The sequence below is a fragment of the Rattus norvegicus genome, chromosome 10 (assembly GCF_036323735.1).
Source record: "Rattus norvegicus strain BN/NHsdMcwi chromosome 10, GRCr8, whole genome shotgun sequence".
Classification (NCBI taxonomy): Eukaryota; Metazoa; Chordata; class Mammalia; order Rodentia; family Muridae; genus Rattus; species Rattus norvegicus.
In genome coordinates this window covers 16,184,858-16,201,206 of record NC_086028.1, presented here as the reverse complement: position 1 = coordinate 16,201,206, position 16,349 = coordinate 16,184,858, and the positions used below count along the sequence as shown (strand labels likewise).

General features: G+C 42.0%; 1 protein-coding gene across 2 annotated transcripts; it reads left to right on the top strand.

The window, feature by feature from the left end:
• Nucleotides 1-2,691: 2,691 nt before the first annotated feature.
• Nucleotides 2,692-16,208, top strand: C10h5orf47 (similar to human chromosome 5 open reading frame 47). Of its 2 annotated transcripts, NM_001108270.1 has the most exons (5): nucleotides 2,788-3,102; nucleotides 10,467-10,552; nucleotides 11,769-11,867; nucleotides 13,673-13,717; nucleotides 14,825-16,208. In NM_001108270.1, exons 1-4 carry the CDS (start codon nucleotides 2,811-2,813, stop codon nucleotides 13,691-13,693), a joined length of 498 nt encoding a protein of 165 aa, NP_001101740.1. In that variant the 5' UTR covers nucleotides 2,788-2,810; the 3' UTR covers nucleotides 13,694-13,717; nucleotides 14,825-16,208. The 2 variants fall into 2 exon arrangements, with proteins under 2 accessions (XP_006246080.1, NP_001101740.1); XM_006246018.5 differs by lacking the exon at nucleotides 14,825-16,208 and having other exon boundaries at nucleotides 2,692-3,102; nucleotides 13,673-13,873.
• The last annotated feature ends 141 nt before the right edge of the window (nucleotides 16,209-16,349 follow it).

The window sequence follows — 16,349 nt, the reverse complement described above, 5'->3', positions numbered from 1 at the left end:
CAAGCTTGAGCAAAGGAACCGGAACTTTCCGTTAAGAGGGCCGCACCAAGTGTATTCAAAACGGAACACCCCTTACTTCGTGAGACACAAGTAGTCTATCTCTTTGAGTTTTGAATTGCAGTCTGTCCAGTGATGTTTTCAGGACTTTTTGGTCAATAGTATTATTTGACAATTTCATGTATGTGTGTGTGTGTGTGTGTGTGTGTGTGTGTGTGTGTGTGTATGTGTGTGTGTGTGTATAGAACGTATTTCGATGATGATTCACCCTCTTATCACCTCTTCTCCCGTCTTCCTCCTACTGAACTTTTTCTTCTTTCCAACTCTCCACCCCCTTTTATTTTCATGTCTTTTGTCGTTTCTGCTGCTGTTGTCGATATTACTAACTTGTGGTCCACTGAGTTTAATTAAGGTTGCTCATATGCATGTGACTGGGGCTGCTGTACAGCGCTGCCCTTGGAGCAGAGCAACTGTCCCTTCCTAAGACTAGCTGTGACTCCAGATCATGAGGGCTGGGCTTGCTGACCGTTAGCATCTCCTCATAGAAGGAGGAGGCCAGCCGCCTGCCTGTCCTTAGCCAGGTGTGTGCAGTGCCTCCTTGCTGGCACTTGGCCTTGAGATCTAGGGCAGGGCTAGAGTGTATAGGCTGAGGAAGACTGTGGAAAAGGGATTCCATCTGTGCAGCCAAGGGGAAGCCATCTTCCATGCTGGGTACAGACCTTCCCACATAACTGTTTTCTGATCCTTCAATCCCTGATCCATGATCTGTAATTAATATTCATCAGTTCATGGTGAACTTTGGTGAAATTCAGCTCTGGTTTGCCATTGAGACCTAAGAAGGAGTCACCTAGTCACCCACTCCCTCCTCCACCCCCACTCCCTTCCCAGAGAGAAAATTCTTGCCATAGGGGATTATTTATCAAAGCACTGATGATGTCTTCCTCTCCTTTCCTTCCTCCGTGAACTGCTAATAGCTCTTCAGGAAGGGGCGAGGCCTCAGGAGCCCCTAACCCATCCATGACAGAATGCCAATGAGCTCGACCTCATGCAGATAGTCACACATGCTGTGAGTTATAGGCCAAAGGTCATGTCACATCTGGAAGGCAACTTTCTCCATCTCTCCCCTCTCTCCTCTGCACCTCTGAGGGCACTGATCTAAAATCAGATCTGAATCTGATTAAGGATCTGTGTCTTCGTAATTGCTGTGACGTAGACATCGTGACTAAGGCAACCTATAAAAGAAGTCATTTAATCAGGGGCTTGCTTACAGCTTTGGAGGCTTCCCATGACACGGTGAAGCACATGACAGCTAGCAAGCCAGCGTAGTGTCGGAGCCGTGGCTGAGAGCCTGCATCTGATCCATGGCACCAGGCAGTGGGAGGAGGCCAACTGGATGACTTGGCCTTTTGAAACCTCAAAGCCCACCCCTAGTGCACACCTCTTCCAGCAAGGCCACGCCTCCCAATCCTTCCCAAACAGCTGGGAGCCAAGCACTCGGACACATGAGCCTAAGGGGCCCAAACCCCCACAATCAGATGAAACAAAAACTAATAGAGAAAAACCTGAACTAAGCATTACTTAGTAGTGAAAGTCCGAGGTTTCCCTTGGAGATGAGGAGAGTGTGCACTGTCCTTTGTGATTAGCATCATAACAGAATATTCAAATGAAAACATTAATCTCGATTTGTCTATACTGTTAATCACAGATATACTGACGATTTAAGTGTGAAGACAAGGGGCTGGGGATTTAGCTCAGTGGTAGAGCGCTTACCTAGGAAGCGCAAGGCCCTGGGTTCGGTCCCCAGCTCCGAAAAAAAGAACCAAAAAAAAAAAGTGTGAAGATAAAAGATAAAGCTTCTAGAAGACAACAGAATTCCTTAGAATGAGTCAGTTCACAGGTCAGCAGTGGCAGCTCGAGCTGCTGATTTCCTGACAACTCAGATAGGATTTGCTCCAAAGAACCATTTCTAAACAGGTCCACTTTTCCTGTATCCTTTCTTTTCTACTACCTGGTGGGTGGTGGGCTAGAAGGGAGCATTTAAGAACCACCATTAAAATATAAGGTTTAAAAAAGTAACATAGAGAAAACATGTCTCAACCAAACAAAAATAAAAACGAAGGACAAGAAGATCACTACCCCAGGTCATCACATTCTCTCTTCTGGGAGCAGGGGTCCTTTATGTAAACCGAAGTTTTACTGGATGGAAGGGATTATAACATTTTGTAGAAAAGTCTTACAAGGCGGAGTGGAGGAGATAAAAAATATTTTAATTCCTTGTCCGAAACACACATTTTATAGTATTTGATAGAAAAAAATCATATTTAATATTTCTTACATCCCAGTCCCAAATGATGGGGCCTGAAATTCATCCTCCTTCTAGATGAATGGCTGTTCTCACAACCAAAGGCCTCCGTTTCCCTTCCCTTAGGGCTTTCCTTGCCTCCCGAACTTCTAACAGAGAGATCCCCACTCTAGGCTCCTGTCTTCTGCTAGCTGCCTGGTCTCTGTGTCCTTAATCGCTCCTCAACCCCAGCTACAAAGTGACTCACACCTCAACTTCCTACCCAGGCTCACCCACCCCGACCCCAACGTCTGTCCTCACTCAAGTCGGGGCCTCTAGGAAAGCCCTACTCACACCTCGCATTGGTCAGGCCCCCACGGTTCTCCCCGTTCCCACCCCGCATGCGGCACGTGTCCCCTCCCCCACCCTCCACCCCCAACCCCTCTACCCCATCCCCCACTCCCCCCCACACACACACACGCACAGTCACACACCCGGGTCCTGTGCATAGGTCGCCTGACAGGAAGCCGAGATGCTTCCCACCCGCAGCCGGCAAAGGCCAGATGGGCCTCGCTTGATCTACGTGACCCGCTTCGCCTCACACCGCCATGGCGTGTGGCAGTTGAGGGGCCTCCGAGGTTTCGGCCATCGAGGCCCAGGATTCGAGGCCCGCTGTGCCATAAAGCAAGCAGCGGTGGAGCCCGAGCCCCCGGGAGGAGAGCAGCCCACCGGTTCCCAGGCCGGGGTCACCGAAAGCCCAGATTCTGCCTCTTTCCAGTGGACGTCGACAGCGCCCAGGGGCCAGGAGCGAGCAGCGCGGCCAGGTGGCGCAGCAGCGGGAGGGATGGTCCTGTCTGCGGCCTGCTGCTGACTGGGCAGCTCCCCGCGCCATCTTGTGTGCGAGGCTTCAGTCAGCCAGCCCTTTCTGACAGCCTTCATTCATGTTAGCCTTTGTGTCAGCCTTCCTGTTGGTCTTTATCTCAACCCTCGAGTCTGCCAGTCTTTCTGTCAGCCTTCCAGTCAGCCTCGGTGTCAGTTTTCCTGTTAGCCTTCCCTGTCATCATCATTCCAGTCAGTAGGCAGCCAGTCTGCGTTGGAGCCATAAGCTGAGGAGACTCCCTTTAACTCACTTAATGGGGTGGCCTGCAAAAGGGCTGCAGGGCGTTTAAGACAACCCAGAGACCTGAGAGAAGTTCTTGAATGTAGCTGCTTCAGTCCCTCGGAGACATAGGAGTTTGGCATGCTTGTTGGTGATTTTCACTGACATTTATTGAAATTGCTAATTACAGGAGCTGCACTGGTTATTCTTTCCAGATGATGTAGGTTTGGTGCTCAGCAAACTGACTGTAACTGACTGTAATTCCAGTTCCAGGGGATCTGACGCCCTCTTCTGGCCTCCTTGGGCATCAGGCATCTAAGAGGTGCACAAGTAAAACATGCATACATATACAATAAAATAGAAAATAAGTTACTAATTATTCAGACATCTTAAAAGATGTTGAAGCGTCCTATTAAAACACAGAAGATCTGAAAATGTAGTTCTATTTCTTCAATCTACTTTTGAATCTTTTAATTTTTTTTCTTAAAATGTATTCATGAGGTGGACCATGCTATTAATGCCAACACTAAGGAAGCAGACAGATCTCTGAGTTTGAGGCCAGCCTGTTCTACAGAGCAAGTTCCAGGACAGCCAGGACAACACAGAGAAACACCATCTTAAAACAAACAAAATTATTCACCACAGGTTTTGCAACTTTATTCTCTGGTATTTAATCTTTCCTATTGTAAGTGGGATTCCTTACTACATAATGCACTAGAAATATATGTGATGCCTATCATTTAAAATCTTGAGCAAGAATGCGTGTGTGTGTTTTGAAGAGGTTTGCAAAATTACATACTTCATACTTCACAGCCAAGGTTAGAATATTGCAGTCATTCAAAATGCTCACCCTTACCATCCATTATAGCATAACCGTAACATCACAGAGAAACTCTGTGCCCCTTTGCAGGCATCTGGCCCCTCACTGTTGCCTCCCTTACACAAGTACTAGTCTACATTGTCTCCATAGGTCTATTTATTCTGGATATATCTAGATGGAATCTACACGTGGGCTTCTCTCCCCCAGGTCTATCCTTTTTCTTGTTAATTGTAGATCCTTATTAATTCACTGACCGACTCACTAACAATGTAGTTAGCTCCATCACTGATTCTCACAATTCTCCTATGTTTTCCAGGTATATGTTATTTGTGGGATTTTTGTTTTGTTTTGTTTTGTTTTGTTTTGTTTTGTTTTGTTTTTAAGGCAGGATCTCACTATGTATCTCCAGCTGGCCTGGAACTCAGTGTGTATACAAGGCTGACCTTGAACTCACAGAGATCTACCTGCCTCTGCCTCCCAAGTGCTGAGATTAAAGGTGTGTCCCACCATCCCTGAGCTGGTATATGCCATTTGCAAACAGGGGTAATCTTATTTCCCTTTTATTCATTCTTATATCTACCATAATCTTATTGTCTAATTATACCGGCTAATACCTCTAGTGCAGGGTGTGTGGTGTAGAGATAACGGATACCTTATCGTGTTCTTAGGAGAAATAGATGCCTCTCGTGTCTCACCAATAAATAAAGTACTGGTTTTAGGACTAAGACTGTATAGAGTATGAAATAAAGTACTGGTTTTAGGACTAAGACTGTATAGAGTATGAAAAACTCTTATTTTGTTCAGTAATTTTTATTATGAATAGGCTTTAAATTTTGTCAAAGGTTCTATATAGATAATAATGTTTTTCTTAGAATTAGTAATGCATACTGTAATATAAATAGGTTTCAACATTGAATAACCTGACAGTGTTGAAATAATTTTCACTTGCTTGTGTTGTACTGCTTTTTAACATAGTGGCAGCTTAGAATTTTTACTGACATTCATGAGATAGTGACCTGTACTTTTTCTTTGTGTTTCTTTACTTAGATTTTGAAGTTAGACTACTTCATAAAAGTAGTTGAGAGTTTTCCCTTCCTTTTCTGTGTTCAAGAATAATTTATGGAGCATTGGAACTATGTGGCTTGAAAGGTTTGATACAATTCTTCTGCAAACCATCTGGAGCTCAGATTCTTGTGAGATAATTTCTTAATAATGTTCTCTGTGCTGTAGGAACTCGTCTGTTTACACTTTCCGAGGGTCAGTTTTGTCAGCGTGCACTTCCTTAGCAATTACACACTTCATCTCAGTCTCCAAATGTATTTCCACTGAGGTTTGCAAAGTGATGCGTTTCAATTTTAAAAGTTCAACCATGCTTTAATGGTCAGTCTTCTCTTAATAATTTTGTTTCTGTGTTTTGTGTGTGTAGGCATATACTTTCTCCCTTCGTATTGATGATGTTAGTATTTTGTTTATTTTTACAGCATGATTTTGATTTATTAAGATTTTTTTCTAGTTTCTTCTTCATTAATACCAACTTCTTCGCCTTATTCTCTCCCCTATGCTTTCTTTAGGTGTACTTTTTCTTTTTAATACTAAAATTTAGGCATTTATTTTATTTTTAAATAATTTTAAAATGCATTTCAATTTTTCCTTATACTTATTGTATATTGAACATACTGCTTCCCACTCCTCACCCAGTTCCCTTCTGTTCTCCCTTTGACTCTTCATTTATTCTCTTAGACAATTTTACTTTTCAATTTGACCTCACACACATAACTTTATGTGACCGTATATAATCTAGGAATGACAAGTGAGAGAATATGTAACATTTGCCTTTCTGAGACTTGTTTGGTTTGCTCAATATGATTGTGTCCAGTTGAAGCCATTCCCCTGAAGACAAGATAATTTCATGTTTCTTAGTTGTGTGAATGCCACTGCATAAACACTGATGTGCAATTATGTCCATGATATGTCAGTTTGGGGTCTTTTGGGTGAATACTCAGGAGAAGCATAGTTGAGCGATATGACACATCTATTTTTTTAATTTTCTGGGGACCCTCCATACTCATTTCCATAGAATTTGGACTAGGTTACAGCCATGTATAACGATCAGGATTCCCCTTGTCCACACCTGTACCAGAATTTAATTTTTGTTACATCTGTCTATTTATCTATCATCTTTCTATTATCTATCTACCTTTCTAACTGTCTGTCTGTCTACCAATTGCATGTGTGTGACAGACATGTGTATGGGTTAGGGAACAGCTTATGGGAATTGGTCCTTTCTGTCCTTCTGCCTGTGGGTCTCAGGAATCACACTCAGTTAGCCAGGCTTGCAGCAAGGGGCCTTTACTTCTGGACCGTCTTGCCAACCCCTGTTGCTTTGTTAATGACTGACATTCAGACTAGGGTAATATGTAATGTCAATGTGACTTTAATTGGGCTTTCTGTGGTGACTGGTGAGATTAAGCAGTTTCTCATGGTTATTGATGACTTCTATTCCCTCCTTCCTGAATTCTCTATTCCTTTCATCAGTTCCTTTTTGGAGAGGGGGTTGCTGGTCAGTGTTTTAGTTCCTTGTGCACTCTACTTAATCTCTCAGATGTACAGCTCGGATTTCCTCTCGTCTGTGGGCTCTCTCTTTACTCAATCGTTCCCTTTGTTACACAGAAGATCCTTCTATTTCACAAGATCCCATTTGATAATTGTTGGCCTTGTTTCCTTAGCAACTGGGGTCCTATTCAGAACTTGCCAATACCTATATCTATCTTGAAACAATTTCTTTACCTTTTCCAGTTTCAGATCTTACATTAAGGTCTCCCTACCACCACCACCAATTTGGAGTTGATTTTTGTTTGGGGTAAGAAATGAGGAGTAGTTTCTTTCTTGTACACGTGGTTACCCAGTTTTCCCAGAATCATTTGTAGATGGGGGTTTCTTTTCTCCAACGCTATTTTTTCTCTTTGTCAAAACTTAAATGGCTAGCTGTGTTGGTTTCTGTCTGAACTTCCTATTCTGTTCCATGGTTTTACATGCCTTGAGTTCATGCTGCTTCTGTTACTGTGACTATCATGTGACCTTGACTTAGCATTGGGCATATTGATCATATCAGCATTATTATTCTTTCAGGCTTGCCTTGACTCTTCTGAATACTTTGTGCTTTCAAATGAGTTTTAATATTATTTTCTACTTCTGTGAAGAATATCATTGGAATCTTTAACAGGGTTGTATTGAATATGTAGATTGGAAATCAGACATTTCATTTACTTTTTTAAAATCAGGAAGTATTTAGTATGATGAATTTTTCAAACACATTTAGAACCTCCCACTCATCTCAATATGCAATACTCCACTGTCGATTTTAACATGTTCTATAATTTCATTGTGGTTTATTCAGGTTACACTGATACTGCTTAACATATTTTAAAGGTTTTAATTCCTGGGACCTTCAGATTCTTTGGTTTTGTTATACTTTCTAGTTTTATTGCATTGTAGTCAGAAAATGATATTCCTAATGTCTCTACTGTCTTGCATGTTCCTGTTGCTTCCTTTGTAACTCAATTCATGACCTCCCTCAGGCCCTGTTCCGGAAACCTTCAGAAAGACTTTCCTCCAGAAGTCTGGATCCTCTTTATCTGAGTCTGTCCGATTCCACACAGTACACTGTGTGGGCTTTGGACTTTTAAATTACATACTTAAAACGTCCCTGCACTTCATGTTCTGATCTGCCTTCTTATTTATTTAGTATTTTCAGATACAGGGTGGATTTAATTTAACTTTGTAGCTGATAAGAGGCTGGAAAACAGCTTCGAGGCAGTAGCTGTAGTCCAGTAGGAATGGAAAGGCCAAAATTAAAGCTGCAGAGGCAAATGGGCAGAACTGACAACTGACTGGAAGGGAGAAGGAAGAGCAAGTCGGCCATATCTGTACTGGCCGTTGTGTGAAGCAAAGCTATTAACTCCCACGACCTCCTTGCTGAGCCTGTAAAACCAGGAGTACAGTCAAGGGTGCTCTGAGACAGACCTGCACCTAAGCTTAGCCAAAGAGTGCTCAGTCCTGGTTATATTTGATATCAAATAGATATTTATTAAATGTCTATGTTGAATTAAAATAATTTATTCACCCATTTAACAACACCTAACATCTGCTATGGTGTAGCCATTAGGTCACACTGACAACAAGATAGATCAGGTGACTTCTGTACTCAAAGGACCTCCATGTGAATAGTGGGTATGCAGGCCAGTAGTTGTGAGTGCTATAGAGAGGCCTGAGAAGGGTATTGATAATGAGTCCACGGGCAGAAAGAGGCGGGATGGGAAACCAGAAGAGCAAAGATAACGCTCTGCTGGGACAGGAGAGATTATCAAGACCCGGAAGGCAGAAAGACAGCCATGGCTCTGTTGATTGCCAGAAATACTGTTGGCCATCGTGGTTATCCAGTCTGATTCTTAACTTATCCCCTCTCAAGGAGGGTGATGGCTTCTACCTCGGGGGGCTGTGAAGAGTGAGTGAGGTAGCAACTGCAGAGACCCTAATGTGGTATTGGGCGTGCACAGTAAATGTTGGCACATTGAGCCGATGGCTTAAAGGAACAAGAGTGGCTAGCAAGATGGACTAAACATTCACTGAATGAATGAAAAACAAGGTTTTATTAAATCATAGTGTTATTATTATTTGTATAACCCCTAAAGGTATTTAATCAGTGGGATGATGTTACCAGAGACAGATGCCTTATGAAAGTTTGGCTGATAAGCTGTCCTAAGATGTTCTGGTGTTTAGAAAGCCAAGAGACAGCATCAGGCAAATCTAACATTTCAAGCAAGGTCGGGCTGGTGTCCCCTCACTGTGCTTAGGAGATAGAACTGTATGTTGTAAATAGTTAAAGATAAAGAGTCCACTGTGGGGCTGTATGAATGGAGACTTTGGAAATGGTGACTAATTTAGGGATAACAGAATCGAGAACGCTTCACGGTAGAGAAACCTACTTGAGATTTCCACACGGGGCAGAAATAGGGACAAACTACAGGAGGGAAAATGAATGAGCAAATTGTGGAGGACAGATGATGATTGCCAGTGACAGGAAGAGCTACACGCATAGCTTCATAGGGTCAGGGCATGGGTGACGGGGACCAGGAGAAGATCTGAAGCACAACTTGGGACTAAATCCCTGGAGTGCCAGACATTGGTGCCCAGTCACAGTGCAGGCAGAAATAGTTTTGTGTACATGCGTTATACTTCTTGCTATATTTTTAGATAGACTTCATGACTCCCATCTTACTTTAGGGGGTTAGGTACAGACTAGGAAGGCTGTGTAGGGACCAGTGGGATGATAAGCGCACCACCCCGAAAGCTGTGTGCACTCACAGGGGCAGGCAAACAGGAGCAGAGCTTCTCCGGCTTGAGCGTCCTTCTCATGGGTGTGCTAGTCTCCTTAGCAGATTTACTTAAATTGGTGCATTTCTCCTCTTAGCTACATTTCATTAGAACACTATTCGTGTGCAGTTTTCTAAAAGAGAAATTAATTACAAACTAATAATGACAAAAAATTGCTCAGTTGTAGTGAATGGGTTTTTTGCTGGAAAGTATCTGTGTCATGGAGGAAAAGCAGCACGTTTTGCAGATCTCTAAGTGACGTGTTCACTTCCTCTGTGCTTGGAAGATTAGAAGAGTTGGCAAGGGAATGAGTTTCTCACAGTGTTTAATGAAGTTCCTTCATCCCCTGCCTGTGCCTCACCCAGAATCAGTGGCATGTGCCTGGCAAGTTAGTAAATGCCATTTGGAAACACATCTGGGTTAATCCAAGGAATGTATTGTTTACCTAGTATCTACAAAATAGAAACTGGATTGCCAGAGAGGAAAACACACTTCTCAAGCAAACTGTGGGATTCTGTGACACCCAGCATGGTTTGTAAGATCTGAGGATATTCTCTGGAAAGCTAACTGTTGCCTGTGCCAAGGAAGCCCAGGTACAGAGTGTAGTATGCAGGAAGGAAGTTAGGGTTAGAGAGTTAAGGTAGGCATGCTAAAGACTAGGGCTGTTGGGGGTAAGCACGTAGAACAGGCTGGGGGTGGTAGGGGGTAAGCGCTTACTGCTGTTTTCAGCACACTGGCAGCTGAGTGGTAACGTATTAACTGGTGACCAGAACTACAACTCCAAATATTATTTAACATCCCCCAAAGAGCTTACAAGACGCAACTATGGCCTCTGTTTTCAGGATAATACTTTTAAAAGTATGTACTAACTCCAATATCTTTACTTTAAAAAATAGGTTTAAACCAGAAAAATGCAACGAAAGAGTTTGATTTCCCCATACAACTGAATGAAGCCTCCAAACTAATGAAGGCGAGAAAAAAGGTGTGTTGTATAAAGGAAAACTAACCATGTTTAAATGTCAGGCCTGCTTCGATACAGTGTGTGAAAGTGTTCAAGACAGTGAAAGCAGTTCTATCTTCTGAATAATTTAATTTTCTGAAATGAGAAAATAGAAATACCTTAGAAGAAATAGAACTGAGCTTGGAAATATTTAATAACTATGAAGAATGGTCCTGGTACTTGAAGATATAAAATACATTTTAATCAAATACAACCTGCCAGGAGATATTTCAAAGCATAACCTTTATTCCACGGAGTAGAGCTAACTGCTGTATAGAAAGAAAATCAGACTTCATAGGAAAGAATCCTTCTACATTGGTGTCATGTTGCTCTTTCCAAGGCAAGGACTGGATGTGACTTTTAGCCAGAAGGATGACAAAGATGAACTTTATTGCTGAACCCTTCTTACCGCTGGCTGCCAATTGTCCTGGTAACACCGGTGTGCTAGCACATTCCCAGCGGTGGCTGTGCGACTCTGTGATGCTGTTGTACTTTAGAGAATTTATTTGTCGAGCACGACACATAAATTCATGCTTGTTTGGTGTGTAGCCCATACACGGTCTAAAACAGCGCTCAGAGCTCCATGCCCTGTACAGACATAGCTAAAGTGAGCAGCACTCTTCCAGTGCACTAAGACCTGCTTCCTTCAAGAGCCATTTCCTTTTGAGTGAGGAGAAAAGAATAGTGCCGGTGCTTACCTCTGTCATGGGCCATACACGGGGGGAAAGCGATTTACATGAGCCATACACACCTTTCACCACATTCTTCAGTATGTGAAGATGTTCCTAGATAACATTTAAGTACTTATCAAATGTCAAAGTGTCAAATTATAATATGATATATTATATACTAACATTAATCCTACAATAATATAATTAATATTAATATTAATATACAATATAAATACATTATAAACAAAACTGCTCAGCATAAGCAGAGGAATAGAAACTCAGTAATTTTAGTGCCTTTGAAATTTGAATGCTATGGACCCACTTAGTAAGACTTTGCAGTCTTTCTTTTCTGGAAGGTAGCATCCTCCAGCACAGCTAATATAAGAAAGAACAGAAGAAAACTGAAAGCCAAGTTTGAGGCAAGTCAGTGGCTCTCGTGCAGCCCAGCAGAGTCAGTCTCAGTTGCCTCCGTCGAAAGGCAGTGCACTTTCATACCCAGCATCCCTTAATGTGTTTATCTTTTTAAGGCCTCTGTGTGGAACAAAGTACATCAGGTCATTTCCAGAATGATTGCAGAAAATGAAAAATACAGACAGAGACTGAAGTGCCACAATTTATCTAGTGACGTAAGTCAACACACTTTGAATTTTACTAAAGTTTATATATTATAAGCGTTGTAGCTAACCTTGGATTGCATTAGGTTTCCCAACTGCCAGTATTAAAGTATAGAACAGTTAAAGCATAAAGCCATGCGCAGGCAGCGGGTGCAGGGTAGACTCTGCGTGGACACGTGGCTGTAAGGGTGCAGGCGAGCACTGCTGGACGTTTCTGAGCAAGGAACACATATGTCCATGAAATGCGTATTTGAATGTCAGTCTTCCAACACAGATTGGAAAGAATGAAGAGCATGTTAACTGTAATATGAAACTACACTTTCCATTCAACTTCTTGTCATTTCCTTTCCATGGGGGCTGCGTTCCAGTGTACCTCATTTCACAACATCTGCATCCCCAGAAAACACTTCACAAACTGAATGTTATTTTAAAGCTGCACCAGGGTGCAGCTAACTGATATTGTGGAAAGTCCTGGCTTTTCAGACTGGCAGTCTGGCTTAGCAGATAAAGAAGCTTGCCAAAAAGCCCGATGGTCTGAGGTCAGTCCCCAGGAACCACATAGTGAAAGGGGAAAACCAGCATAAGCAGGCCTCTGACCTCCATTTGCTCTTTTTCTTTTTTTTTTTTCCGGAGCTGGGGACCGAACCCAGGGCCTTGCGCTTCCTAGGCAAGCGCTCTACCACTGAGCTAAATCCCCAACCCCATGACCTCCATTTGCATGCTGCCCTCCTCATGTGTGTTCAAGGACATACCTAGTGCGCACACACACACACACACACACAAACACACAAACACACAACGTAAATAAATGTGATTTTGAATGTTATAAAAAGGAAATTTCTATTAAGTGGCACAAATTAACATAAGTAATAATTAATTAATGAAAATGGTTGTTTCTTTTTCTTCACATGTGTGTCTTACTATAGAATATGTCCTGTCACATGTGTGTCCTAGTATAGAATATGTCCTGTCACATGTGTGTCCTAATATAGAATATGTCCTGTCACATGTGTGTCTTACTATAGAATATGTCCTGTCACATGTGTGTCCTAATATAGAATATGTCCTGTCACATGTGTGTCCTAATATAGAATATGTCCTGTCACATGTGTGTCTTACTATAGAATATGTCCTGTCACATGTGTGCCCTACTATAGAATATGTCCTGTCATAGTGAGGGCTTCTGTGAAGTCTCAGTACTTAATGACAACTTTTGAGTCATTAAACTTACAGCACTTAATTTTGAGAAGAATGTTTTAATGAGACAGCAAGAAAGTTTTGTACATAACACAGTACTGGATAAAGGGCTATAACACTACTAGCAGCCGCAGGAAGCTTCACGAGTAACACATTGCCTGCCGTGAGTGGCAGCATACACAGTGATGTCCAGCCTCACGACACAGCAGTTCGCTCTGTTTGTCCAATAAGAATGAGGTGTGTGTTTGGAGAAGGAGCAGAGTCAAAGTGTGTTAAAGAAAGGGTGTTGGAACAGTAGTGAGCAGAGAGCCTGGCTGTCTACTCACCGTGTAACCTTGAACGTGCCAGCGTACTCTGAGCCTCAACCTTCTATGAATCCAAAATAATCTGCTAAAATGATTTGCTCCCTTAATATGCTAAGGTTTCCAAAATAACGTAAAATATGCTAAGGTATCTATGAAATTTGATATTTTACCTTATGTTTGAACCAGATTATATAACTCTTTAATAAAGCCAATATATGTTGCAAAAATATAATATAATTTTTATTTCTTAATGTGTATTTGCTGACAAAAATAAGTGTTACAAGTCAACTTGAACTTCTCTTGTGTTGTTTCTAGATTCCAGTTACTACAAGATGAATGTGAACCTTCCTGTCTTCTCTGGTGAGAGTCCACTGAGATCCCTGAAGAGACCTTTTCATCCCTGTGTGTCCTGCTCGCTTTAACCCTCGCTGTGCCCTCATTGTCACCTCTACTTACTTACTTCCTCAACCCAGTGTTTGACACAAAGCACCTCATTAAATATGTTTTTAACTTAAATCTTCACTTAGGCCCATGTCTGTCATTCTCTGAAAACTATAGCCACAGTAACTATTTCTATTCCAGCCATGACCTCTGATGTTCTCAACTATCCCATAGATACTTTAATGTCTGTTTTACACTAAGCATATATTCTATTTCCCTCTCTTTTTGTATCCCCTGGTTTCCCAGCCACCTGCCCCCATTCCACGTGTAGGGGGAGAGCTCATCCAGCTTTCTGAGACTTGAGGAGTAATAGAGAGAAGGCAGGTCTGAGGAAAGACAATTAGACTTTTGAAATGATGAGAATGAGACAGGGAAGTGTAAGAAAAGTATGCCCTTTTTTATTTTTTTAATATTGAAATTTTTAATGTGAGAAAGACTAGGTCAAACATGCAAACATGCCATAACAATATAGCACTATTTTCATAATCAAATGCCATCAGGATAAAATCTAAGCAACTCTCAAAGACAGTAGATTACTAATCAGAGCACTATGTGATGTTGGTTTTAACAAGAAGCGTACCAAGTAAAAGAAGCAGCATATGACATAAATTCAAGGATGCAATTAGAATTTACAAATTATATCTCCACTTTTATAGCTAGTTTCTATTGAATGGCTAAATTTTAGCCTCATTTTTTTCCAGTTAAATGCCTATTCTACAAGCCAATTGGACAAACTCATCTACCCAAATTTACATCTTAGACTATGGAAGTAAACCGAAGACACTGCTCAGATGAGTCAGTCCTGTTCCTTTTCCTCGTCTGCACACCAGGCTGCGAAGGACACACCTTTCTTCTTGCTTTCCTCAAGCCACTGCTTCCTGCTCCTTCAGGAATCTGGTTCTCCTCTTCAGACACTTTAGGGGAATCCTGAGGACTTCTCCACAGTCGTCTTTCCACTTGGGAGTGGCCCACAAGCTGGACTCCCGCCTGCGTATTTAGTTTCAGCTTTTCTCAACCAACTTGTAGAATTGGTGACAGAGGTTGGGGAGCCAAGCACCTTCCTGGGGCTCAAGAAGCCACTTTTCTGTAGGCTCCTGGGACATGCTTTGCTTTTGGTCCACACTGTGGACAGGACACACAGGAAGAGACACTCTCCCCAACTCCCCAACTGCAGATGTCTGAACTGGACGAGAACCCAAAAGTATGTTTTGGACAACAACATGCATGGCATCAGTGAGAGGGTTCCTCACGAAGCTGTTAGAAAATGCAAATATGCAAAATTCTTATGAAGTCATACAATAATTTGTGGGTTTGTTTCCTTCTAAGCTACAACTCCCTCCCTTCATGAGACTGAACAACTTTGGTGTTGTGGTTGTTTGTTCTTTAAATGACTAGTAAATCCTCCTGCCTCCAGTTGCAGGGCGCAGGCCCCCTAGGCAGTGGCCTATGAGAGACAGTTTCCCTGCACACAGGCTTCTCCTACTTCTCTAGACAATGCTAAGTACAGTTTGGCTTTGCTGTCCCTCAGTACAGTTCTAAATGTTAGTGTATACAAGCCAAACCTACTGCCAAATGGACGGTGGTGTAAACCTCACTGCATAAAATTTTGTGGAGAATGTGGACAAAGATTTTAGCTACATTTATGTTTGTATGACCTGCTGACTCTTTATGGAAACAGCCTGCTTTATCAGACCTGTCAGTATGTATTCATTTCACTGTACGAGTGTCATGCGGGAGACATTGTGTCCCACTGTTCTAGAACCATACAGCTCTAAAGACTTCCATAGAAATGAATGTTCTAAATGTTTTATTTATTGTTTAATAATTTCTGCTGAAATATGTTTTGTTGAATAGAAGAGAAATACAATGTGAATTTTCTTCTGGAATATTGTGCAGCAAGTATGACACCATGATTTGTTCACCATTTTAGATTCCTATCAGGAACTGATGCCCTCTTCATGAGAATCCAAGACTGTGTGTTTCCAAGTTACATACATGTCTATTGGAGCCGTGGACATAAGATTTTCACATTCCCTTCTTCATCTCATACTCTTCAGTCTTTCCACTGGTCTGTGCCAGAGGAACATTCACTCATCAATTCTATTCCTGATTTGTCTTTTTCTTTGCTTAAATCAGTTTTATTTAAGCCCATCGTCCATTCTTGTTATTCTAAGAAATGTACCACAAATGATTCTACCGTCTCAGGAGTGTCATAGAGTACACTCACACAAAGTGGCCTGAGTCATCACTGAGCATGGCTCCCACTGCAGCAAGGGTGACCATAAACACAAGGCATGTGAGCCTGCTGCCCGTGTAATGGGGAATTCTGCTTTAAACAAAAAGCTTTCCTATAAATAAAAGTAATGTTCATTAGTGATGAAAACAGTATGTTGACAAGATAAAGCAGTAACATTATCACCATTAAGTATCATGGGCCTTTGAGTGCTGCTAAAAATCAAATGCCGGGCTCTGGGCAAACAAACTGAACACTGCCACTAAATATATCCACAGCACTGTCCCACACAAGTCCCTTTTGTGTGACTGGTAGCAC

Coding starts and splice junctions, on each gene's coding strand:
- C10h5orf47 (NM_001108270.1), top strand. CDS start 2,811: ATGCTTCCCACCCGCAGCCGGCAAAGGCCAGATGGGCCTCGCTTGATC. Junction 10,553..11,768: donor TAATGAAGGCGAGAAAAAAG/GTGTGTTGTATA, acceptor TATCTTTTTAAG/GCCTCTGTGTGGAACAAAGT. Junction 11,868..13,672: donor GCCACAATTTATCTAGTGAC/GTAAGTCAACAC, acceptor TGTTGTTTCTAG/ATTCCAGTTACTACAAGATG.